This window comes from Sciurus carolinensis, chromosome 17 (assembly GCF_902686445.1).
Source record: "Sciurus carolinensis chromosome 17, mSciCar1.2, whole genome shotgun sequence".
NCBI lineage: Eukaryota > Metazoa > Chordata > Mammalia > Rodentia > Sciuridae > Sciurus > Sciurus carolinensis.
Window position 1 is genome coordinate 32,083,038 of NC_062229.1, and position 27,146 is coordinate 32,110,183.

The 27,146-nt window shown below is 34.3% G+C and overlaps 1 protein-coding gene across 17 annotated transcripts in view; it reads left to right on the forward strand.

Moving 5' to 3' along the window:
• Positions 1 to 27,146, forward strand: part of Lrrfip2 (LRR binding FLII interacting protein 2) — an 87,484-nt gene that overhangs the window by 19,982 nt on the left and 40,356 nt on the right. For 8 of the 17 annotated variants that reach the window (XM_047531102.1, XM_047531100.1, XM_047531099.1 and 5 more), the window contains exons 4-15: positions 7,405 to 7,491; positions 8,813 to 8,863; positions 13,771 to 13,827; positions 13,926 to 13,970; positions 17,123 to 17,191; positions 19,818 to 19,859; positions 21,758 to 21,823; positions 23,336 to 23,410; positions 24,798 to 24,845; positions 24,920 to 24,964; positions 25,828 to 25,875; positions 26,314 to 26,370. In XM_047531102.1, coding sequence (XP_047387058.1) covers positions 7,405 to 7,491; positions 8,813 to 8,863; positions 13,771 to 13,827; positions 13,926 to 13,970; positions 17,123 to 17,191; positions 19,818 to 19,859; positions 21,758 to 21,823; positions 23,336 to 23,410; positions 24,798 to 24,845; positions 24,920 to 24,964; positions 25,828 to 25,875; positions 26,314 to 26,370 — 690 coding nt within the window. The remainder of the gene's footprint in view (positions 1 to 7,404; positions 7,492 to 8,812; positions 8,864 to 13,770; positions 13,828 to 13,925; positions 13,971 to 17,122; positions 17,192 to 19,817; positions 19,860 to 21,757; positions 21,824 to 23,335; positions 23,411 to 24,797; positions 24,846 to 24,919; positions 24,965 to 25,827; positions 25,876 to 26,313; positions 26,371 to 27,146) is intronic. The other 9 variants (XM_047531109.1, XM_047531108.1, XM_047531107.1 and 6 more) reach the window with 3 other exon arrangements.

Consider the following 27,146-nt stretch of genomic DNA (forward strand, 5'->3'; position numbering starts at 1 on the left):
GTACATACCTTACCAGATTTGAATTATAGTATAATTACCTTATCCACCTTGCCGAGAGGCAAGAAAACAGAAAGCTGCTGTACTGATCTTGGTGAGAGGTGACGAGAGTGTGAATTAAGGCAGAGACAGTGGGAATGGAAAGTTGGGATAGAAGAAATAATCAAGAGATGGGAACTTAATGCGGCGAGGTAGGTGAGACTAAGTGAATATGGAGGGAGAATAAAAAGGGAAGAAGTCTCATAATGATTATTATCTCATATTTTGGCTAATGGGCAATATAAAAAGGAAATGGAAGTTTGAAGGAAAGATTTTAAATTAAAATCTTAGGGAATCTGTTGAGTCCAAGGTTCTAGTGGGTGGAGGGACGACTCTATTTTTTTTTTTTTTTTTTTTTTTTTTTGCGATGCTGGGGATCAAACCCAGGGCCTTGTGCTTGTAAGGCAAGCACTCTACCTACTGAGCTATCTCCCCAGCCCAACTCTAGTTTTTGATAGCCAGTTAGATCAGAATTGTGCAAGAAAGGTCTGTCTTGGGTACAAAGATTTGCAGACTATGACTATCCCCCAGAAGAGAACCTGAAATGAAAAGAGCAGATCAAGTCTGGAAGCTTTGGTTATATTGCAAACTTAAGGATCTAACAGAGAAGAATGTGCCCATGAAGTTTTCTGGGGAAGAGTGATCAGAGAGTAAAGGGGAAAACCAGTGCAGAATTTCAGGAGATTAGAATTTTAAGGAGCAATGAGTGATTAATGGCATTGGAAGTCCAGAAAGGACAAATGAGATAAGAGTTTAAAAAATTCCACTGGGTTTGGTAGTTAGAGGTCATTTGTGAACTTTCCTTGAACAGTTTCAGTTAAGTGATTTGGGCAGATGCCATGCTGTCATTTGAAGAGGGTGAGAAGTGAGGAGGGAGGTGTGAGAAAACTTGGCTGTAAATAGAACACAAGGTAGAATTGAACTATGCTGGGATTTTTTTGTAGTGTTCTGCTTTTTAAAGATAGCATAGACTTTGAACCTACCTTTGAGGAGAAGGAACCAATAGAAGGAGAAAGTAAAGACTAAGCAGAAAGATGAAGCTCACATCATGGCATAGAGAAGATGTGTTTGAGAGTGTGTGGTCGTTGGGCATCGTTGACCTGAAATGACAGGGGGCAGGACAGCTTGTCTAGTGGAATGACAGAGAAAGTCCAAAGGAAGTGTACCAAGATTGGGAGGTCTGTTGGAAGCTTGGGAAGGTGTGGATAGAATGCCTCCTTTATGCCTCAAGATTCCTTTTGTCATGAAAAAGCATTGACACAGGAGAGGAAATCCTAAAAGCATTAGGGCTAGAACAATGAATGCAAAGAGAAAAGTACTGGACTGATGAGGTTTTTTTAGAATTTTTCCCACCGATAATGATGACCTTTATATTTCTTGGAAATATTCTTCCTATTTACTTGAAAATAGGCTACACATTTTTGTTGTGACACAGTGTTTATTTTGTTTCTAAAAGCCTGTGTGGTTCATTATGTACTTAAGAGTACATATTCTTGAAAAAATATGCTTATATATTTGTGGTTCATGAGATGTGATACATTAAGTGTATTTACTTGATGGACAATACTCAGCTTATAGTATTGAGTATGTTTATAAGTAGTTTTTAAAAGATAAACATATATATCTTTTTCCTCCTGAATGGTAGCCCCAAATGAAATCTAATTTACAGATTATATCCAAAAAAAATAGTGAGCAATACTCAGCAGATTGGATATGTTTCTCCTTACTTGTAGAACTACTGGATGAGGTAGGGAAACCTTATAATAGAATTAATTATCCTCAGATGAGCCTTTGATTTGGAATGCCACTAGGAGCCACGGGCATGTTTATTTTAACCTGTTCCCCTGTGTTTATTTAACTGAAGCAGCTACAAAATCTAAATTCAGAATTCAGAAAGCTTAAGAATGTTTTTGGATATTGTGCACTATAAATTATGGCTTATGATATTTTGCATTGAGATATTTTACCTTGCTTTTTCTGGGTGTTTCAGGTAGATTAATTCAACAGCATGTAGTGTGAAATAGCAAGGAAGGGAGGAGAACTCACATGGAAAAACTGAAATGAGAAAACTTGAGCGGGACGTGGTGGTACATGCCTGTAATCCCAGCACTTGGGAGGCTGAGGCAGGAGAATTGCAAAAGTTCAAAGCCAGCCTCAGCAATTTATTAAGGCCCTAAGCAACTTAGCAAGAAAGACCCTGTCTCAAAATAAAAAATGAAAAAAAAGAGGTGGGGGGATGTGGTTCAGTGGGTAAGTACCCCTGGGTTCAATCCCTGGTCCCAAAAAAGAAACAAGAATTGGGAAACTTTAAGTACTCCTGATGAAAGTGGGAAGATGGGGGAGACTATTGGAATGTAAATTAAAGGATGGATTCAAGGGATATTATAAAGGAAGACTAGATGAGGAGGTAGGAGATCCTGAGAACCCTGGGTTTGACAGGGGTGACAAAAGTTCCATTTCTGGAATATGGAAAGTAGAGGCAAAGCCTTTTCACAGGGGAAAGATGAAGTTGTTTCCATTCAATCTAAGTTTGTGTTGCTGACAAGATCCATTAGAGGTTAGAAATACAAGGTTTGATTTTGGTAGAGAAGTCAGAGTTTGTGATATAAGATTTAAGTCATTCTCATTGGCTGATCGTTGAAGCTGCAGACTGAAAAGATGAAAGACTGTACAGCAAAAGGACAGTATCTACATTTGGAGTAAAGGTGTGGTCAAAGAAATAATAGAGTAGTATACTTTCATGGAAAAGAGAGGATCTGTGCTAAGTTGAAAATCCTAGGATAACTCACCCAAAGCAAACTGTTACAATTTGTCTAAGGGTATGTTCTCAAACTTGGAGTGTACAGATACAGGAGTGGCAGCATGATTAAGAGTGTGATCTGGAGTAAAATTCTTAGGATATGGATCTCAGCTCCAATATTTGCTGGCCAGGTAAAACTGGATAAGTTACTTTTCCTTGCTGTACCTCAAGGGATTATTTTGGTTGGGGATGTAACAGTGGTAAAGCATTTGTCTGTCATACACCAGGAATTGAGTTCATTCCCTAGAACAACAATAAAAAAAAAAAAAATCCAAAAAAAACAACAATAACAAAGATTATTTTGTGTATTAAAAGAAAAAAGAAAATAAGCATCTAGCCTTGCCAATAGTTGCTCTAAAATGGTAGTTATATTAAGTTAGGTCCCATCTTCCTTATTATCTGGAAAGTTTGAGGTTTTGATTATGAGATTATTCTGTTAATATTGGTTGATTTTATAAAGAACAAAGACAAATGTACCCTGAACAGATTTTAGTACAGTTTGAATTTGATACTGATATATTGCTATAAGCTTAATCACTGACTCAGACTGTTTGTGGAGCATGATGCTTAAAGAATTATTTAGGATTTATTCAATAATATGGTCTAGTCTCAGAAATGCTATATATTCTACCATCTTATTTGGGATTCATAATGTATATTATTAAGGATTCTGATTAAAAAACAAAGAAATAATAACAAACTTAACCCAGCATTTTCCAAACTTGATAGATCCTGAGGTCTCCTTTCTCCTATTTATATACTTAATTTTTATATTGGAGTATACTTAAGTTTTTTATTGGAGTTTTATTTATTTCAGTATTTATATAGCTTAGTTTTTATAGATTTTAGTATTTATTGGATATACTCAGTCTCATCTATTAAGGAAAGTTTAATTTGAGATATAATTCAGATACTAACAAAGTCACCATTTTAGAATATTCCATGCTTTTTAGTATATTCATAAGATATACAGTCATCACCTTATCTAATTGTAGAATGTTTCATGAACCCCAAAAGAACTCCTCCTTAGTTAGCAGTCATTCCCTTTCTCCTCCTTTCCCCACTGGCAACCAGTAATATACTTTCTGTCTAAATGTATTTGCCTGTTCTGGACATTTCAAATAAATAGAATCATGCAACATGTGGCCTTTTAGTCTGACTTCTTTCACTTAGCAACATCCATGTTGTAGCCTGCATCAATGTTTCATCCATTGTATGGATGGATATCTCACATTTTGTTTATCCAATCAGTTGATAGAAATTAGGGTTATTTCTACTTTTTGACTTTTGTGAATAAGGCTGCTGTGAACATTTTGTGTATATATATATTCTCATTTCTCATAAGTACATGTCTAGAGGTGGATATGGGGGTCGAATGACAACTCTTAACTTTCTGAGGAAGTACGAAATTGTTTTCCAAAGCATCTTTCAGTACTGAAACTCTGTACCCAGTAACTAATAACTCCCCATTCCCATTTCTCCTCAGCCCTTGGCAACCACCATCCCTTTTCATCTCTATGAATTTGATTACTTTTGGTACCTCATTAAAGTGAATTTATACAATATTTGGCCTTTTGTGTCTGGCTTAATTCTTTTATCATGTTTTCAAGATTCATCCATATTAGAATGTATCAGAACTTCCCTTTAAAAGGCCAAATAACGTTCCATTGTATATATAAAACATAATTTTGTCTATTTTTCCACTGATGAACATTTAAATTGTTTCTACCTTTTGGTTGTGGTGAATAATGCTGCTGTGAACCTTGTGCAAATATCTTTGAGTCTCTGCTTGTAATTCTTTTATATATATATATATATCCATAAGTAGAATTATTGAACCAAATGACCCTTCTGTGTTTAGTTTTTTAACTTAGCTTTTAACTTAAAGTTGTGTTGCATTTGTTTTTTGTGTGTGAGGTACATGGTAAAATGAATCCAAAGCAGTTCTTTCATGCCATTGTATTCTGAGGTAAAAATGCTAGTATACTTCCTAGAAGTATACTTTATGTACTCGAAATTTTCTATTAAAAATGTGTCAGTTATAGAGTACAATGTTTTGTCTAGTAGGTAGGAATCAGCCTTGATTCCTTGCTCTACTTATTATGTGGTAACAATGGGTAGAGAGAAGCAGATAAAGGAGTTTTATAAATTCTGTTTACCTCTTTTAAAGCATGAAGCTTAGTGGCCTTTCTTCAGTACCATCTCCAAGGGAGGTAATACCTGAGTTTTAGATAAAGTTGACTAAGGAAGCCAGGAAAGAGGGTTTGTCTTTGGAGCCTAAGTTTTTTCTGTTCCCTTTTGTTGTGGAAGAAGTACTAAAGAATAGATTCCAATGATCTGTAATTAAGGTTTTGTTAGGAAGTCTCATTTTAGTGTCATTGTGAAGAATTGTTGATAGATCCTAGAAGGATGGAATAGGCATTTTTGAATTGAATTTCTAAAAGAGGCTATAGGTACAATACTGATGCACATGGACATGAAAATTCCTGCTTATTGCCATGGCTATACGTTAGAAAAGATTTGCAAGTTTTGTTACTGTGTAGTTGAAAAATATTTTTTGTTATCAGTTGATGTATAACTTAGCTTCTAAGTCTTTTTCTACAAAATACAAACTGTAGGAAGAATGTTGTCTACTCATAGTCCAGAGCGATAAAGAAGAATAACTTGAAGCAAAATGTGGGTGTTTATAAGATAGAAACCAATGTAAAGTTTATGTGAGACTACTAATTGCCATGTATAGGTTAGTGGTTATCACATAAGGGTCTGTAGATAGTATTTTGTGTGGGTTTTGCTATTAAAAGGCCAGTTAAGCAGAGTGAAAAATGGACAAAATTGCAGAGTTAAATAGAAGTTAACTGTCTTCTCTCCTTAGAAGCCTTCTATGACCTTGCTAGGTAAAACTAATTTCTCCCTCCTGCATGCTTTGTTCCCCATAAGCCTTGTGTTTTCTTCCTTAACTTTGATTGTGAGCTGCTTTAGGGCAGAAATGTCATATCCTACTTTGTATTTTAACCCCTCACATAATTGCTTATACATAGTAGATCCTTTTAAACATTGTCTGAGTCTTATTTTGAGACCTGGGCACAAATATAATAAAATCGGAAGAAGCAACTACTGTAGTTATCAGAGGGGATAATCTGAATCAGAGGCAGGATGTGGCCAAGGACAGAAGAAACCTGTAAGATAGAAACCAGAGAGAAGATTTTAAGGTTTCATGGGATACATCCAGTTATTTCCTTATCTCATTTCCTAACTGTGACTCTGACCTATGGCCTGAAATTTATTTGTTTATTTAACAGACATTGAAGTGTGGAAGTTGTAGGATGATGGAAGCTTACAATTTTAATGTAATATAATAAAGCCACAGTAGAGCCTTATTTCTGTATTTGCCTCTTTTCTCCTTTTTTCTCTTCTCTTTGCAGTGTTCTTTGGAGTTTTTGCTTTAACTATTAATAGTGGGGAGCAAGTGGGGGATTTTACACAGCTGAGTGACATGATCATAAGTATGTTAAATGCATCATAGAGCAGATTCTGGAGGTAGGAAGATGGATTTGGAAGCAGTTGGAGTAAGTCCAGGCAAGATAGATGTGTTTCTGTTGTGTAATTCCATTTATATGAAATGTTCAGAATGGGCAAATTCAGAAAGTAGACTAATTGGATAATAGTTTGGTGGTTGCAAGGAGCTGAAGGTAAGCTGTGATGGGAAGTGACTACTAATGAATACAGGGTTTCTTTTTGGAGTGATGATAATATCCTTGAGTTAAGATAGTAGTGATGATTGTACATCCTTCTGAATATATTAAAAACCACTGAATGTATACTTTTAAATAGTGAATTCTATTTATTTATTTTTTTGTGGTACTGGGGACTGAACCCAGGGTCTTGCATATGCTAGGCAAGTGCTCTACCACCAAGCTACATCTCCAGTCCCCCACCCCTTTTTATTTTTGTCTGAGATAGAGTCTTGCTCTTGAATTTGTTATCCTCCTGCCTAGTCTCTTGAACAGCTGGGATTACAGAAAGGTGCTGGTAGGTCCTGTTTAAATGGTGAATTTGATAATATACAAATTATATCTCAATTTAAGAAAAGGCAAGGCTGGAAAAAGAGAAGAATGTATGTAGAGAACCTGAAAAAAAGTAGGGTTTGAGAGCTATTCAGTGACAGAGAATTGGTATCATTTGGAGACCAAATATTGACAATATCCAAAATGAAATAGTTGGTTCTGAAATTTCTAGTTTTGTGTGATTGAATTGAGGGGGAAAGAAATGCTGGAAAAAGATCATTTTGGAGAGAGATATAATGAACTGTTTGAGATGCGTTAAATGTGTAAGCACAGTAGGCCATTAAAGTTAATAACCTAGCTTTGAGGAGAGACTTTGGAACTAGAAAGAGAAACAGATGTATAGAAGTTGACTGAAGAAGTCAGTCAGATTTGCTGATAGGTGATACCTTATCTCCTTACCCTCCTTTAGAAAGTAAAGTCCCATTTGCTTCATGTCCTCAAATGTGGTGTACAATTTTTTTTTTGTTTTTGTTTTGTAAAGCTGAGTTTTACATTACTTTTCAGGCAGAGGCAAGGCTGGCAGCAAAACGTGCTGCCCGGGCAGAAGCAAGAGATATACGCATGAGAGAACTGGAACGACAACAAAAAGAGGTAATTTCGGGATACAAAACCCCAATTTCATGCTCATTCCTCCCCCAAATCAATACTTGGCTAGTTTAATTCTGTTATGAATCTGATTCCTTTTAAAAAAAGTTTAACCTGCTATATGTGTTTTAATAGGCCAGTCTGTGTTAATCAATTAAATGCAATATTTGTTTTAAGTAATAATAAATGATTTTGCTCTTTATGTATACATTGTAAGAAGTTCTTACAGTGTAAGTGCTCTACTTATATTAGCTAAAGTAGGTGTAGAGATGAGAAAATTATTTAGTATACCCCTAAATGTCCTAGTATTTGAATTGTGATATCTATATAATGAAACAGTAGCAAATCATTCAATCTTGTAATTTTGAAGCATTTTTAATAATCATTAAAAATATTCATGTAATCAAATGAAAAAAAAAAAAACCCAAGTGAAACTATAAAACTGATAGGACCCAATTTTGTGTTACAAAAACTAATACCTATCTATAAGATCAAAACCTCCTAGAAAGAATATTGATTACTGTCAGTACTTCGGTTTTACTGTTAGAGTTATGATTGATTTTACATACCTTTTTTTTTGTAGTTTACCAATTTTCAATATGCTTTTGTCATCAGAAAGAAAAGCAGAAAAAGGCTTATGGAAATTGAACTGACTGAAGTGAAATACTCTTTATGCTTTCCTTCTGACGTTGTCTTGGCCCTAAAAATCCCCATAAAAATATTTTTGATGTGGTATTAGTAAAAGGGGAAAACACCTGTGGGGAAATATTAAACACTTTTTAATGTTAATGGTGGATTTTCTGCTAGTGAGTTAAAAAGAAATTCATGTATTCTATGTAGTATCACAGTTCAAAAACAAAAATAGTTGATGTTGCTAATTTTTTTAACCTTATATATAGTTTCAAATATTGAATACAAACTTTGACTGAAAAGGAACTGTTACAATGCATTCTTTTTTTTTTTCAATACCTTTATTTTATTTATTTATATGGTGCTGAGGATCAAACCCAGTGCCTCATGCATGCGAGGCAAGCACTCTACCTCTGAGCCACAAGCCCAGTGCATTGTCTTTTATATTCAGAGGATTTTACTAAATAATATACAGGAGACAGTTATTAAATATAAGTTCTATTTATGATCTTCTAAACTTCAGAGAACCACTCACCTTTCTATTATTGAACATTTAACGTTGTACTTTAATATATTTGAATATGTAACTTTGAGTTGCCTATCATTGTTCTTTAGGGCAAATATATATGAATAAGAATTTTTTGGAGAATGCAGTATTTTGGAAACTGTTTAGCTTATGAAACTTTTGCATTTGTAGCACTCTCACCATTCCTTTGACCAGAAATGGGGACAGATTCACAAGTGGCTGGTAGGCCAGAATTGCCTGTCCTGCATGTTGTGATAAGTTGCTGACATAATACAGTTTTGAAGTAAAACATTGACTAATGGTTTGCAAAGTAGAAGTGTTTGGCCTGTGTGAACCTAAAGGTCAGAAAATATCTGCTGTATCTGAAGTGGACCAAATGTGTACTTGGAATCCAACCATTTTCTGTTGTGATCAGCAGCTTCACTTTCGTTTCATGAATGCCCCTGAACAAGAAAGATTCAGTAAATGAATGCTTGTTTTCTTTTCATGGATTTGTCCTTTTCTCTTTCATATTCCTCCTTCCCCCAATCCTCTTTAAAAAATCTGGGTCCCCTGGGTCTTCATTAAGAGATAACCCAAGTCATTCTTCCATATTTTCTGAAAACTACTCTTTTTAGCTCAACTCTCAGTTCCTTTCCAAGTCCTCTATCACAACTTCCAATTTAGTAAACTCTAAAAGGAATTCGTAAACCAGTAGAAAGTTATTGTGAATCACTCCTAAATTTGAATGTTTTTCAAAGTTCATTAGTTCTCTGACTCTTTTTGTAAGAGTTCTGAACTTGGTATGTGACTAGATTTGGGAGGTAGAATATAAAGCCTTAAAATCTCATGCAGACTTTTGGAAGTATGTGTAGACATAGAAAGTATGGGTTTTTTTTTTTTTTCCCCCTTTTTCTTTTTTTTTGGAGGGGACAGTGCTGGGGATTGAACTCAGGGCCTCGAGTGTGTGTGTTAAGCAAGTACTCTTTCTACTGAATACCACCAGACCAGAAGTATATGTATTTTTATGGGAAGTGCTTACAGGTATTTTTATCATCAGAGAAAAGTCTGTGACTCCTAAAGGGTTAAAAACCACTGTCTAATTGCTGATAAACAAGCAACTTCCATAAGCAAATCTCTCCTATAGCAGTATTTTAAGGTGTAACCAGAATTAAAATATTTATGATGGTAATGACTTTTGAACTTAAAACTTATAATTCTCATTGAGATATTGTTTTATAAAATAAAGAAAACAGATGCTTGATAACTTTAAATTGCATGATTCCTTATGAATGTGTTCGTTATTTTGGAGTGGAGTTTGTTTCTGCTCAATACTAAAGCTAGCCTAATTAATTTATTTAATGTGTCTTCTGCATATAAATGGGTTAGTATTATTGTTGATGCATTGAGAATGCTTCGTGTGAATAAAACAAATCACTTAATTGCAAATTTTCCAAGGAAATATTAGCTTTATTTGTTGTTTAAATTTTGTATTATAATTCCAAAATTAAATTGCTAAAGATTTTAATATCATAGGGCATACCAAAAAAAAATTAAACAAAAAGAGAAAAGCATATATTCAAAGTCTAATATTTAATTCATATTTTCAAGGACCATGAAAATCTCCCCTAATTTTAATACTTTTTTGTGTGAGACTGGTTTGTTGGGACTTGAATAGGGAACACAAACAAGGATTTGGGGCTCAGCAGTGAAGCTACCTTGAGAAATCACTGTGTTCCTGTGCTGTATTAGTGCTTTTTATCTAGGTTCATTTCACATTTTAAGACAGGTAACAACATCTCCATTTTATAGATGAGAAGATAAAGGACTGGTAAAGTACATAACTTGCCTAGTACTTGGCAGAGCAGGAATTCAAAGGTACAAGAGAGGTCCACCGCTGTCAATAGTTCGAACCAGGAAGAGAAGAGTCTCTGTTTTCCTGGGCCTCCAGTTAACCTTAGTTTAGCCAACTTTCCGTGAACCTAATCATTCTGAGTTTAAATCAGGTGTCTTTATAATCAGCACGCTGGTGTATGTGTGGGGGAGTAGGTGCAATTTCTAATATTGTCTAATTTGAAACAGAAGGAGTGACTCCAGCACCAACTTAGTAAATATTATTTGTTGACAGAGAAGATATCGGTGTATTCACCTGTGGTTTTCATTTAATGAAACCATTTCATCCTCACTTCAAATGAACTTTTAAAAACAGAATATGTTTTATTTTCGTTATTTGAATTTAAATTTATTAAAACATTATTTACCAGAACATTTGGAACAAATGCACTTCCATCTTTTAGGACATCTATCAGATTTCTTTAGTCCTAAGGAGGACTCCTGGAATAATGACAATGTGTGTTGCTTTCCTTGTCTGCAAGAAAGGGAAACTGTGCCTTGTGATTGGTTCCTAAAAACACAGTTTGCTATAATTTTTTTTTTAATTTGGCCACAGGTGCTGTTAATTCAAGAAAAGCCATTGGCAATATAAATACTACTCTAGAAATACATGGGAGATGAAGCTTTTTGTTCTTCCTGAGAAGGAGGAATCTTGAGTAAAAACCAGAATCCCTACCATTTCTTCCCCCACCCCTGCTGTGTAATTAATGAAGAATTAGCTGCTGTAGGATGATATCTTTATGGTGGTCTGGTGAGCCCAAGGATCTGTATGTCTGTCCCAGCTTTATGACCTTGCAGATTCTTACTTAATCCTTCTGTGCTATAACTTTCTTTCCTGTAAAATGAAGGGATCAGACTAGATGGTCTCTAAGGACCCTTTGAGCTCTTAAAAATAATTCTAGAGTCATTACCAGAGTCTTTTATAAAAGAGTTTCTTTCTGTTTCCCTTCTGTTTGCCACCATGCAAAAAAGTTTTCAAGATACAAGGAGTGCTAGTTGGCAGACTCTTGGTAGATACCTGGTAGACCTTTGGGTTGTTGAATAGGTATTTTGAATGTTTTTGGTGTAATAAAAATTTCTTTGAGTTTGCTTACTATTTTACCTGAACATTTGTTTTTTTAATTAGGCTTAGAAAAGTTTTCTTCAGTATGGTAGGCACTAGTTATGTGTAGGTTATTAAACTTCTCTTTAAATTGACGAAAAGTAAATACAACGTAAAATTTAGTTTCAAGTACTCAGTAGACTTGGCTGTTAGCTATCATATAGAGAGCATACATAAAGAACACTTTCATTCTCACAGAAAGGGCTATTAGATAGTGCTTATTTAAGGTATAGTTTATAACTATGGGAATAAACTGTATTCTCTGTTCACATTGTTGGACCTGTTTGGGAGTTACATTTTACTCTTTAGGCAGGGCTTTCAACAATGGAGCTAAATGAAAAGCTGTTTTTTTTTTTTTTGTGCTGCTAGGGATTGAACCTAGGGTCTTGTGCTTGCGAGGCCACAAGATGCTTTGCGAGCCAAAAAAGATGTTTAAATATAGGGGTATATCTGAATTTCATAAGGTATTTCAATTAATTTAGAATTATAATAATTGAAAATAAATGTAAATTCATCTTTTTTTGCTGCATCTTTGATGGAATATACTTTTTAGATATTTTTTGTAAGTACTCCTATGTGGTTGGTACAGTGAAAAGAAAGGCTAACAAAAAGTGAAGATCGGACCCTGTGAACATGTATGATTACACAAGTGGTGCGACTCTACTTCATGTACAACCAGTGAAACAAAAGTTGTACCCCATTTGTGTACAATGAATCAAAATAAATAAGTAAAAATAAATTTAAAATGAAGATTGGAAATTAAACCTTGAGTGTTACTCTGATACCCCAAGTCACATTGAGAGGTTCATGTAGAATAAACTTGCCTCCAGGTTGGTTAAACTACCCAAGTTAACCAGCCTGGAATTGGTTACTATTCAAGCTGTATACCCTGCCAGGCTAATTCATATGTCCCCCAGACTTTTGTGGTGTATCTGGATAAAGAGAATGAAAATATGCTTGGTTCCTTGCAGATGGTATGTGTCTGCTGCATAACAGAAAATGTAAATATAAAGATCAGAACAACCAATTGGAAATTGAAACATTGAATCATAATGGTGTTTATGAACACACTTTAGAACAAATTTGATCAAATGTGGCAATGTACATAGCAGATGTCAACCAGCATATTTTTGGAATTATAATCAAAGATCATGACCAAAATGAGACATTATACTGTTATATTTTGGTTGAATTACTGTTTCTGTTTTGAAATGAATGGTCAGATATACCCCTATGTATTCTACTTATGTAATGATCGTACTGGATTGCCAATGGGTATTGTGGCATCAATTGTTTTTGGAAAAGATAGTGTTGATATTGACAGAAGTAAGCCCACTTAGACATTTTGTGTAGATTTTCAGTTAGTGTAAATTACATTAATACTTTCAACTTTGAAATTAGGAAATATTAGAAATTCCTTCTGGTTTCAGGGGACTATGTTCTTGGGACTAGCTGTTTAATTTCATGTGTCAGACTTTAATGCTCCATTGCTAATAACTGAATGTGGAAAAATTTAGAATTATTAATTTAGTGAACTAATGTTTGGCCAAAGTCAATCTTTATAGACCATTTAAGGCATGCCTCAAGATAACCTACTCTAAAATATTTGTGTAATTTCTTCTAAGTATAAGTAGATTTTTTTTCTCTCACTTTTTTTGTTTTGTTTTTATTTTTTGGTATTGAGGATTGAATCCTCTACCACTGAGCTATATCCCCAGCCCATTTTTATACTTGGGACAGTCTTACTAAGTTCCCAAGGCTGGCTTCAAACTTATCATCCTTCTGTCTTAGCCTCCTTAGGGATTACAGTGTGCACCATTACACCTGGCTAAACACCTGCTTTTCCAAGTCTGTTTGTTAAGTATAGCTGTATGTTTTTATCTTGGTGTACCGAGCTCTCCTGGTCATGTGTAGCTAATATCTTACATGTGGTTAGATGTACATACATATTATAAAAGAAAAAATTGCCAATGTCATTTCTGCTTTCCAACCAAAGCATGCAACTGCCACAAACTCAACTTTTGAAGTGAAGTTTTCCAAATCTGCCTGCACTAAGATGATGTTGTACTGTTAACTGACTGATTTTTGCTCCATTTTCCTGATAAATATCTGTCTGTTCAGTGAATAACCTTCCATGTACTTTCTCCTTTCTCAGGAAGATTCCGAAAGGGCCAGGTATTCCCACCGGTCCAGTCATCACCGTTCTTATCTGGTTTGTAATAACCCTTAAACTTGTCCCTGATGCTTTTCCTCATTAATTTAATGTAGTCACTCACAAATTTGTACTATGTTTATTTTTATTTTTATCAGGGAGTTGAGGATACATTGTCCCTTCGAAGTCTTGGCAGTCACAGGGTTGGTATTTTAAGTTGTTTACACATCATAACAGCAAAGCTTTTATGTGCGAGCTTTCTTCAGTATCAGTGATTATATAAACAATCAGATAATTTTCATATATTCCTTTGCCTTTTTAAAAAAGTAGAAATATTGGCAAAGTTCTTTCATTGGAAAAAAAGACACTTTCTCTCAAATTATTGCTACAAGTAAATCATTTCTAAAATCTTGAATATTTTCATCTCTTAACCTGACTTTTCTTTTTCTATAAAAGGTCCTTTGATTTCAGAAAATTATCACAAAATAGTAAGATTGATTTTATAGAATAACATTTGCTTGGGTCTGACTTTTAGGTTCCTTCTACTTTCATATTTTAATAAGTGATAATTATTAAATGGGAAGTAGCTTTGAGGCTTGGGTGACTAATTACAATTTTATTACATGGAAAATTTGAGCTGTTGATCTCAAAAATTATTTGCTTGTCATATGGGAATATGCTTTGTTATTTTGATAAACAGTTTATTGAATGTTCTGGGTTTTAGCATAAGTTTTTAAAAATCAAAAGAAATGAGAATTTGTTCCTTAAACATTTGCATATTGTGCTGAAACATTCATCTTCTTTTCTTAGGGAATTATGTTTTAAATGGTAAAGCAATGCTTTTAATTTGCACACTGATAATGCAAATTAACGCAGTGATATATATATATATATATTATATATATTTACATATAGATTTTTCATTAGTAAAATGATTTTTCACATTACTTGCCCCCAACTCTAATTTTTCTTTGTACATTGTAGGATGTATAATAATAATAAATATATTCTGACATGTTAGTTATTAATATCTTTATATTCAAAAATAGTTTATCATGCTGGTTGTTTCTGTTTGGTGAATGTAATCTACATTTTTTTTTTAGAGTAAGTTTGTAAGCTAATTTTTGAATTGTAAATATTTTGGTTAGTTAGAAATTTTAGATTTTTAAGAATATTAACAAATCTTCAAGGAAATCCAAGATAATTAGTGACTTAAAAGTGGTTTTTCAGAAAGAACTTTAATAAGTTCTTCATGCTTTCCCTTGGAGATACTTTTTTTTTTCCTTTAATACTTTGAAAAGAATCTTGTAGTGAGTTAACAAATGCTTCAAAGTTGAGTGTCAGGGGCTATGAAAATAATCCCTCCTAGTTTTTAATGTATGATTTTTAATTTTGCTTTCAATTATGTTCACAGTGTGAATTTTCACATGGTATTAGGTTGTTTTTTTGTAAGTTTGTATGACCTTAGGGAAACTTGATTGTATTAGTTTAACTTAAAGGGCAAAATCTATTAAGTTCAACTTAAATTAGGGGCCAAATCTGCAAATAAACAAAAAAGAAATCTACCGTTAAGCTGCTAGGGTATTATTTACCTAAACTGTCTGTAAATTAATTAGGGTGATCTTTTTGTTGTTGTTTTTGGTGGAAATTGTATTATTAAACAAATTTAAGGATAATTGGAACTAGGAATTGAACCCAGAAGTGCTTTACCACTGAATGATATCCCGAGCCCTTTTATTTTTAATTTTGAGACAGGGTCTTACTGAGTTACTGAGGTGCTTTCTAAATTGTTGAGACTTGGCCTCAAATTTGTGATCCTCCTGCCTCAGCCTCCTGAATTGCTGGGATTATTGGGATTATTGGTGTGTGCCATTGTGCCTGGTCAGTTTTTTCTTTTTCTCACCAAAATAGTTAAATCCCAATATTTAAAAAGTCAAAATATGTGTGAGCTTGAAGAGTAATAGAAGTTTTACACCCTCAAGGTTAAACACACTTGAGATATGTAGACTTTCCCAGAAATAAGTCTGAATGCTCACTAATAACATTGTTTAAAGGAAATATATTTAAGTTTTTTCCTGTTTTAACTAGATAATATTGGTAGTTCTAAGTTTTCTTCAGATTGTTTGCTTTTTTGTGGGGGAGCATAGTGTGGGTGGGGATTAAACCCAGGGCCTTACACCCATTAAATATATACTCTATCACTGAGCTACACCGCCAGCCCCTCATTATTTGCTTTAAAAAATAACTTTACTATATCTCTTAAGCTGAATATGTTAAACAACTTTTGTCCTCTGTGTAAATAAAAGTAATGGCTCAAAAGACTGGCCAAAACTTTCTTCTGCTTTACCATGTAGTTTTGAGGTCCTGCTATATCTCTGCCCTTTATTTGTTTTTTTAAAATTTACTTACAAGCTGTGTATTATCAGATCTAATACTTTTTTGAACCTCATATTTGGTGTATGAGCCTTAGTAGGACCTGGATGTGAGGGAGATACATTTATGATTTTATGCTGCATTCTTAGACCATTGAATTTTCCTTTTGTCCAGTTACCTTTCAGATATTACCCTTTTGAAAGGTGGCTTGCCGGGCTGGGGAGATAGCTCAGCTAAGGCCCTGAGTTTGATCCCCAGTACCACAAAAAACAAACCAAACAAACAAAAAAAGGTGACTTGCCACCTATTTGAACTGGAAATGTTGGTGTTAATGTTATAAACATTCAGTATTTAAAAAAAAAATAAAGCAAAATTAGTTCAAGACTGAATGGTAGGGTTAAGGGAGGGAGAATAAATCAAAGGCTCATTTATTATTGAGACAGTTTGTATTACAGTTATGTGCAATGATGAGGTCATTAGCAGAGTTGCATATTAGTGACTGTCTTAAAAAAAATAATTTTAAAAATGTTTGGTTGTGAAGGGCTCAGTGGTGCATATCTGTAATCCCAGCAACTCGGGAGGCTGAGGCGGGTGGATCGCAAGTTTGAGGCTAGCTTGAACAAGTTAGACCTGCTCTCAAAATTAAAAATTGGAAGGGCTAGGGATGTTGTTTAGTGTTAAAGTACCCTGAGTTCAGTTCTCAGTTCTGAAGATGGGGCGGAAATGCTTGGTCATTTGTTTGTGTATTGAAATGCAAAAGGATAATAAAGTAGAGATTCAAAATTAGAAAATTAAATGATCTTGACTCACACTAGGAGGAGTAATTGCTATTTCTCTTTGGTAGAGATTTTTACTGTTATATGCTTTTAGTTCCTATTTATATGTTAATACTCTTGATAAAATTTTAATGAATTTAGTTTTAAAAATATGCTTATAATTTGTATTTTGTCATTTACTGCTACGCTGTTTAATTTCACTAAAGAACCCATCAAAGGATATTACTGGGACACATTGGAGCAGAACCAGTACACCAAAAAGGAGAGATGTCATGGTGTGTAATCCAGAAAAATGTGTGTGATAGAGTATGATATATTCATTGTTGATTTTTCATTGTCCTGGGGTTTGAGTAATAGGTGCATTCTGACAAAAACTGACACTTGCTGAACTTTGTTTCTACAACCTTTTTGATTTACTTTATTTCTCTTTTTTTCCATGTGAAAATTTTCAGGCAGGTGTCTCTTAAAAGTTGGAAGGTTTTTTTTTCTTTTAAATAGGTGGTAATAGTAGATTTGGAAATGTTTTAGCTAGAACCCTTAATATCCTCAATTTTCCTTCCTTTTATACATCATTTGTTTTTAAACAACATAAATAGCAACTTTCACTTAAGGAAATTTCTTTTCGTTTGCCCAGTTGTTCTGGTAGCAGTTATTAAGTTCAAATTAAGAATCTCCCTACCAGATAGACTCAGCAGTTTTAAAACCAGCTGAACTGCACTATATTTTGGAGAAAGAATTGAAACAGATAAATTTCAGTTTGACTTGTTCAAACCTGTTCCTATGTGAAATGCAATTGGTGCAACAAAGAGGATGAGAAGATGGGACCTTTCTCATCAGGGAATTTACCTTGTTGAAGAGATAGATCATTTATATGTTAGAAGGCATGACTTGAGTAATACTTTTTTTGAGCCATGGATTTTTTTTTTAACTGAAAGTATTTCATTTATACTAAAGGTATTTTTTAAAAATTAAAGATATTTTAATTGAGAAAAGAAATAAATGAAACTTCTGTAGAAAATGAACTTTATTTTCTGAGAAACATCTCTCACCATAAAATTATATTTTACCATTGTTCATCATTTACCAAATGTACACTTTTATGCATTTTAGAAAATTTTGTTACTTATGCAATAATAATATTCCTTACTGTTTTCTTTTCTGCTAGTTTCAGGAAAAAGCACACAAGTGTGGATAATTTGCTCAAATGCTTTTATATATAGCAACATTTTTAATAACCTTAAACCAGTGGTAAAATTGTTGCACCTAAACTTTTTTGAGGGTTCTCCCATCTGTGTTGTAAATGACCAATTTATTATGCATGAAGAGAGTGACTTCATTCTGTTCAAGCTATTATTTTAATGCTTTATAAGAATTAGACTGTATAATCTGATCTTCTAATATATTTTAAGCTCTTTAGAATTGTGACCTTTGCAGTAAGAAATACATTTTATATCATGATCCAGTGTATACATGCAGATCCCTGGATGTGTGCGTATATGAATATATAAATATATTAAAAATATTATTAAAACAAAAGTTTCAAAAATAATATTACCTTTTACTGTGCTCAACACTTGGCAATATTTTGTCTTCTATTTTATTTTTTTTAAAATGGTAGTTGAAAGCATTAAATTGATTTCATGACTGGGTTGTAACCTATAATTAGGAAAACATTACTTTAGATCAGGTTAGTATTCTATAAAATCCTAAATGGATGTAAGAACCATAAAGATTTTTTTTTTTTAACCAAACAATTAGTGTTTAAACTACTTGAAGAACTTGTTCATTGCTGCCATTTGTTTTATACATTGACCTTCTGGGTAAGATGACTTTAAATATGTAAGCTGGAATGCTTAAGAAATGTTAGGAAACCACAATTTTGTGTAGTTACTATTTAATTCATTGTTTTGGATTTGAAATTTGTCTTATTTTTGTACTTGTGGTTTTTATAGTTTTAAACATTTATTTTTTATAGCGCTGGGGATCAAACCCAGTGTCTTGCTTGTAGTTTGGCAAGCCCTCTATCATTAAGCTACTTCCTCAACCCTTATTTTTTTAAAGGCCCCTACATGAACTGTGGGTTTTCTGGTTTTGTCATGAATTTTGTTTATTTCCTTTGATTTATGTTTAATGTCACATTTGTATTTTATTCTGTGCATTCCCTATTTTGCTATGACCCAAGTTTCTCATTTTATTCAGCGTTTTCTTGAGGAAGTTTATCAGGTGTGTTTTTAAGAATAGATCCAAGAGAATGGTCCACATTTTGATGCTGCAGTGGTTCTTTTGTAAGCTTAGTCTTGCCTTATAGACCGTCCATTCCTTGCTTTTGCCATTTTGCAAATAGTGGGAAGTGATAGTAACGATCATAATAAATAAAAGTAAAGTATCCTTGACTTCTGTATATGTAATTCTTACATTTGAAGGCTCCCTTAGGTTGTTTTGTGCTATAATGTCCTAAGATTGAATTGTCTCACCATTACTGATTATGAATTTGATATTTGAAAGAAAAATAAATTGTTTCTTTTTGACAATTTTTAAGAGATGGGGATTTTGAGAGACAGGGTCTTGATCTGTTGCCCAGGCTGGCCTTGAAGTCCTAGACTCAACCTTTCCTCTGTTTAAGCCTTCCGTGTAGCTGGGACTATGAAATGTAAGCCACTGTGCCCATTTCTGAACATACAGTTGTAAATACACATACAGTTCAGTAGTAACTTATGCTAGGAAAGACTAAGGGGAAGAAAGTTCTTTAATTCAAATGTAATAGTTTTTGTATTTAATGATTTTTTTGTGTGTGTCTTTAAAATAATGCTGTATTTTTACCTGCAAATGTTACTTTGTCCCCCTTCTTTATATTCTTGACTTTGGAAATACAACCATCCTTCATCTTTTCCTGAAATCCAGTATGATACTCTCAAGGATAGATCATCAAGACTTTCATCATTAGTATGTAGTGCATGACTTTGCATTAAGTCTGGAGTTTTGTTTCATAAACACCTCTTAGTAGTAATCATAGATTATGACTAACTTTCATGGTTTTGTTATTTTCTGGGGAAAATGTGTGATTAACAAAGCAAAAACTATTGTTTTGTAATGGTGGCATAATTTATCATTTAAATAGTGATTTTTTTCCTTTAGAATTTCTAGCATAGATAAAAATATTTTGCTTCCCTGTTCAAGACTAAGTTGGCAGTAATCTTATTTCTTAAAATGGTGAACCACTCCTCTAATACATACTCATTGCCCTGGAGGACATGTTTCTAACAATGTTTGATTTACTTTCAGCTCCACAGACCTGTTTAATGTTATGTTCATAAGCTAGCAGGCATGAGGTTGGTAAACAGAAAATATCCAGCAGTGATAGATGGTACCTGAGGCATTAGTTATATTCAAGCATTTTGACTTGATTTGGTAATGTCATATTAGTTAAGGTAGTTAAGCTATAGCTTGTTTTCCTTTGGTTCATATTAGTTCAATAGGTTGCCCGAATTTCTAGATTACCTAGACATTGCTTAAAAGAGTCATACTAATGAAGGAAAGGTAAATATTAAAAAACAAAAGAAAACTGAGTTTATAATTATTGATTCAGTATCTAACTGTGCATGTGAGATAGTTTTCCTAGTGCAGTCTTCTGTTGTTGGCCGTTTTTTTATTTTAATTTTTATACTTCATTTTATTCATTTATTTTTATGTGGTACTGAGAACTGAACCCAGTCCCTCACACATGCTAGGCAAATGCTCTACCAGTGAGCTACAACCCCAGCCTTTATTCTTTTTTTTTTTTGGTGGTGGTGGTGCTAGGGATCAAACCCAGGGCCTTGTGCTTCCCCTGAGTTATCAACTGAGCTATCTTCCCAGCCCCAGCCTTTATTGTTTATAGTTACATAGTTGTTGGCTATTGATAGCTAGGTGCCCTCTCACTTTAGGGGAGCAGTACATACCTATATATTTATTTTATGTATATGTTTATATATACTTTTTTTTTTGGCATTGTGGCTTGAACTCAGGGGTGCTCTACCACTGAGCTACATCTCCAGACCTTTTTATTTATTTATTTTTTATTTTTAGATAGTCTGGCCCAGGCTGACCTTGAAATTGTAATCCTCTGTCTTAGCCTGCTGAGTTGCTGGGATTACAGGCATGCGCCACTGCGCCTGGCCCCTGTATTGAGTTTCTCATCTGCCAGTGGACTTCTTAGTATTACTGTCCTTTATTCCCCTCAATACACTTGGCTCTATACTCCTTGGAGAAGTTAATATATTAAAACAACCTCGATTTCTGAGGATTCTTGTATAACATGATCATTTAGTAATTTTGCTGCTACTTGGGCAGTCATACCATTTTGGCTGTCTTCCTCTTCCTGTGGGACCACTAACTGAGCTGAGAAGTATTGTCTTGGGCAGTGAAATGTTTGTTTTGTCAATCTTGTTTTGGTTTATACAAAGGATTGCCTTTGGCTCTAGGAAAGAAGACTATAGCAGGAGGTAGAGTCTCTTGTCATCTATACTTTTATAAAGAAGATGGAGGGACTCTATTGAAATGTGGGATGAAGGTACCCATAAACATCCTGACTAGCTCTAAGTCCTAATCAAGCTTTCTTTAGCTGACTAGACACTGAACTGGATGCTGAAAAGTGAGGGAGGATGTAGATGTGTGGAGAGGCCACATATCTTAGCCATTCGAGTGCAGTGAATCATTTATTAACATGGGAAATGGATTGCATGGATACTACTCTGTATCTCATACAAACCTGTGTGTATATAATTTTAAGACAAATTTTCTTAAATTGTTTAAAAAACTTGACTGTGTGATCATTGAAGTTAACTTAAAATATTTACTTCCAGAATCATTCTTACAGTCAGTCTTACGGAATGAAGAAGAGATCTTCTGGTTTTCGTAAAGACCCACTGGTTAGTTCTGTTGAGTCATGTATCATAATTTACTGATTACTTTAGGGGACTTAAGAATTATGACTGCCTTGGTGTTTTGGGTTTGTTTTCGTGTGCCCCTAAGGCATCATTGGAACTCAAAAGTATACTGAAACATGATTTATCAGAAACTTTTGAAGTGATTTTGTTTTTATTTATAAGATTTAGTATTGGATTAGCATATGCCAACCTTTGGGGCTAGAGTTAAGTTAATAAGATATCACAAGAAGCTAATGAACAAGGTGTTTTCACTTATGAACTATCTTTTGGAATATACCTCAAGAATAGCTTCAGTGAGGTTTTTCATCCTTGTTTTAGAACTTTGAATTGATATTATTATGGAATTATGGTAGGTTTCATTATGAAAATTTGTTTCTTGGAAACTTGGAATGCATTTTCTGATAGAAACATAATGTATGTAATGACAGAGTTTTCCCAGTTTACAGAAAACTCTTTAACCTGTAATGTAACTAAGTTGCAAACTTTACCTTCTTTCCATGCTAGCCACCTTTGCTAAACATCTAGTGTAGTGGGGAACTATCTACAGAATGCCTACCTGGGCACTAGGAATGTCTATGCTGTGATAGTACTGCAAAAGAAACACAGTTCCCAAGCTCCCTACTACTTCAGGATTACTGTGGAAAGGATGGGGTGGTGGGTGGCTTATTGTCTAGTGGAAGAGAGAGTGTAATGAATGGGAGATTTAAGAGAGGCCTTGGATGATGGAGTATTGGGAGCTCTGGGGAGATGTGAGTCATGGTACCTCCTTGGGGTGTGGGAGTAGGGAGTGGTGCAGGAAAGCCAGGGCAGGTGGTGTAGGGATTGGGTGGGAATAGGGATATCCCTGATGGCTGTGTCAGTAGCAGAGTCTTTAAGTCAGAGATTGCATATATTTTTTTAACCTTGAGTAAAAAAGATGGCTAGAGAAGTCGTACAGGAAATTTTATAGATGATTTCTCTCCTCAAGTAACTGTATTGGTAAAACTATTGTGTAGTGTATTAAAAATGAACTTGCCATTGATATTTTAGACCAAACCATATTGTACTCTCTTTCTCTCTCTCTCTCTTATAATTTAATTTGATCAATTTATTTTGACAAATAATGGGAGTAGGAGAAGTTTGGAGCCAAATAACTCTTTAATATAATTTCTGTACTTTGCCAAATGGATTATAAAAGTGGTAATTATTCAGTTGTACTAGATTTTTCAAGGACATTCTTAAGTATGACATGAGAATAAATCACTTATTTCCATTTCATTTTGTCTGAGGGTGGTTCTCTTTTTTAAAGTAATAAAAATTAGTAATGACTTAGTTTGAAAATAGTTATATTTTAATACCAGTTTCTTATTACTTTGACTTTTTCTTAGCATGATCCAATGCTTTAAAAGCATTACTTTGGAGAAGGAAGTTGGCAATATCAGGTTTTGCCTTTGTGTGTTCTTTGGTCAACAGTATTTAATCTAAGAAAACTGTGTTTCATTTTATTTTTTGCAGAGTGGACTCTACTTTGATCAGAGAAACTATAGCAGTCTTAGACATAGCAAACCTACCTCTGCTTACTACACTCGGGTCTGTCTAAAGTTTTTTGACTTCTTGTGTTTTATCCACTTTTAACTTATTTCTAATTCCCCATTTTGCATTTTGACTAGTTGTAACTAATCTGGGAATGATTGTGTTCCTACCCATTTTTGGTAACTGACTTCATATATTCCATGATAGTGTGCTTTCAAACAGTGGGGATTATTGAATCACCCTGTTTGTAAATCAGTTCAATTTTTTTTCCTAAAAATTTTTAAGTGAAAATTTCAAATATACAAAAAGTTCAAAGAATCATATAGTGAACATCCCATGCCTGTCACTTAAATTATACAGTTTATTACATTTCCTTTATCACATAATTATTTGTCTCTCCATTCCTATATCCATCCATCGATTCATCTTATTTTGTGAAGCATTTCAAAATAAGTTGTATGCATCAGTATACTTCATGGTGGGTGCCCTTTTAATAAAGTTTGCATGTGAAAGAATAAATTACACATGAGAAGAGAAAAATGTAATTATTTTTCCAGTGTTAGAATCTTGGTTTTTTCAAGGCATTTGACAGGTCACACATTTGAAACATGTTAAATATATGACACACAGTACATTTAAAATAATTCAGGGCTGGGGTTCTACCTCAGTGGTAGAGAGCTTGCCAAGCATGTGCAAGGCCCTGGGTTTGATCCTTAACACTGGAAAAAGAAAAATTCATAAAACCTGCACACAAAACTTCAGTACTCTTTGTTTTTTATGTCTCATTGGTTTTGGTGAAGAAGAACTGAAAATTGTGTCCTCAGATTACATCAGAAAAGAGATTTCCTTTTTAAAAAAAATACTGGGCCCTTGTAGTGCATGGATTCATTACGACTGGTACAATTTGTATTTGATTAAACTAAGGCACTTTGTCCATGGCATGTTTTAAAATATAGGTTCTCTAATGTATTTGAAAAAGAATGTGTATAGTGATAACACAAACTAATTTATCTGCCTCCCTAAAATAAAGCCTAAACTCATTAGGAGTCTGTTATGAAACATTAAAAATATCACAGGAGTTGCTAATGACTGGGATGTGGTCACCGTTGCCATACTCACTGTGCTGTGCTCTTTGTTCCTCAATGTTTTCTTAGGTTTCTGTCTAATACCCTAACAATAGTGTTCAAAGGCCGATTGGACATAGACACATTTATAAAAGACTGTACCAATTATTTATTTTTCTTATCACTTACAGTTGATATTCAAGAAGATTTCTAATGACTTAAGTTTTCTTATTTCATGTGTTCCTAAACTACCCTAACTGCTCAGGAATTGCTAATGAGTTATGAGTGTAAAATCATGAATTTAAATCTTTTGCTTTCATAATGGTAGGACCAGTTTGTCTTTGTTTTTGTTTATCTATTTTGTCTTTCTTTCTCGGCAGTCTTCTTCCCTGTGCAGTGACCCTCTGGCGACATCTAAGAGTAACAGGGTTAGTACTACGTGAGGAGTTGTTACCTGCACCAGTTGCTTTTCTTCAGGTTTAATAATGCACTTTTTTCATAGGCCCTCCCTACTGCAAATTCTGGTCTGCTGAGAAGTGCCAGTCTGGTTGGTATTTTCCTCTTCCAGTGTGTGCAGTGCTGGTGGGGCAGCTGGCATGGGCTAACTCTGTGGCTTGATAGCCTTCTTCCAAAACAGTCAAGAACACATGGCTTTAATGACATGTGTACTGCATAATGTGCTGCCTGTGCTTAAAATACAAAACTGCAGGGCATTAAAAATAAGTATATTCCCTTCATAGAGGTAGGTACTGCTGACAATTGGCTGCCTTGTTTAGAATCCAGTTCCTGCTGAGAAGACAGATTTGCATGGGTCCCACATACTCACAGTGTGAGATGACCGCCCATGCAAGGGATGTCAAATTTTAGTTTGGGACAGCTATGACCCTTGCCATATTAATCTAGGATCTAATAAAGCAAGCTGGCTAGGAAAACAAAAGCAGTAGCTCTCTATAGTATGTGAATTGTTAGTTGCTTGCTTTTAAGCTGTGGTTTGTTGTGTTGTGGCCTGTGCTAGTGGACTGGGAAAACTTAATTTTATTGTGATAGTGGGCACTGTTCTCTGTACTTCATTTCCCTTTTCTGCTCTATTTCCTCTTTTGAGAGAATAAATGAATAAATGTTGGTTTTCCAGTATTATAACAGATGATGAAAGAAAACGCTAAAGTTGTTTTTTTTTTTTTTTTAAATGAAGTACAAACTTGAGGTTATAATGAGACTTTTGTGTCATTGTCACTTTGTGTATTTCAATGAATGTTATAGTAGCCTTTAGAGTCTTCACTTGGGAAAGCTATACCCTTAATGCCATTTTTTAAAACTCTTTTTGGAACTGAGTACTCAAAAAAAAAGTTAAGACAGTTTCAAAATAACTTTGATGTTCAATACATAAATGGTATTTCTTTTGTTCTTTAGGCATCATTGTACGATGGTGGATTATATAACCCTTATAGTTCTCGAACTGTAAGTCTAAATGGAGAAATCGTGAAGAGCGGGGAGATGTAGGAGGGTACCATTGACTTAAAAAGAAAAAGTCACTTAACCTGACCTGTAATTACTCTACAAGCTGTGATCCATGCATTCAGCTAGCCAGTCGTGACTCACCCACGCTATGAAAAGGTGCCTGCTAGCAGTCACGGCTTGAAATATGAGGGGAATAAGTAGAGAAACCTCTTTTCTTGCTCATTAGTTCTTCCTAAAGAAGTTCTGAGCAGTGCTGCTCAGGGCTTCCCCTTCCTTTTCCTCTCTCTCTCTCTGTGGGCTGTTTGTTTCAGACCAGGAAGTCATAGTTACCTTTGCCTTGGGGATCGTGGTCAAGTTAGATGTAGGGCCACTAATGTATTCTCAGCATAAATAGGACTTGGTCATTATTATAAACCTTTCTTCTTGGAAACTTTATAGCCATCTGAATACAGTTATTACTCATCAAGAACAAGTTCAGCCCGAAGCAGTCCTGTGGTGAGCTACCTAGTTTCTTTGCATGCTTTATAGAAACTTTTGGTTGTTTCATTAACGTGCATTCACAGTTTAGAATGTTAAGGATGTGGTGTGGTTCACTGCTTTGTGCATGGATTATGATGCTCCCTCACTGCACAAAATGAAGCACTAATTTCTCCTTATTGAAGGTTTCTGTACAAATGTGACTTCGCACATAATTTTTTGAGTTTTGCATCATGACCATTGAGAAAATTTTAAGATTTTATATTTGTCATTTGTGTGAAACTTCTTATCTTTTAAGTGGTGATAATTCAGTGCTGGGTTGGCTACCCTGCGTTTTTCCTTCCCATCTGTACTTCTGTCTTGTGCCATTTCACTTGATTACCAGCACTTTTGTAAGTGGAATGGAAGGAAAGAAAACAAGCCAACTTTTAAAAATATATATATGGAAAACAAAACTGGAACTATTTTAATTACCTAGTCTTTCTGGAGTATTAAAATTTAGTTTTCAATTTAAAAATAATATTAGTTAAGGAAAGTCTGAAGTAGAAGTCCCCAGGTCCCTTCCTCCCCATTTCTAATACCCAAATGGCGCCTCAGTTTTTATAATACCTTTCAGGGTATTTTCTGCATATATGAGTGCTTTTTGTTTTGAACTCAAATGGGTTCATATATAGCACATATTGCTCCTTGATGTTTTCTTTAAAGTATCTTTCTATATCAGTGCATAGAGATTTCATTCTTTTTTTGATGTTAAAAATTATTTTAACAAATAAACTGTGTCCCTTTTTTTTTAC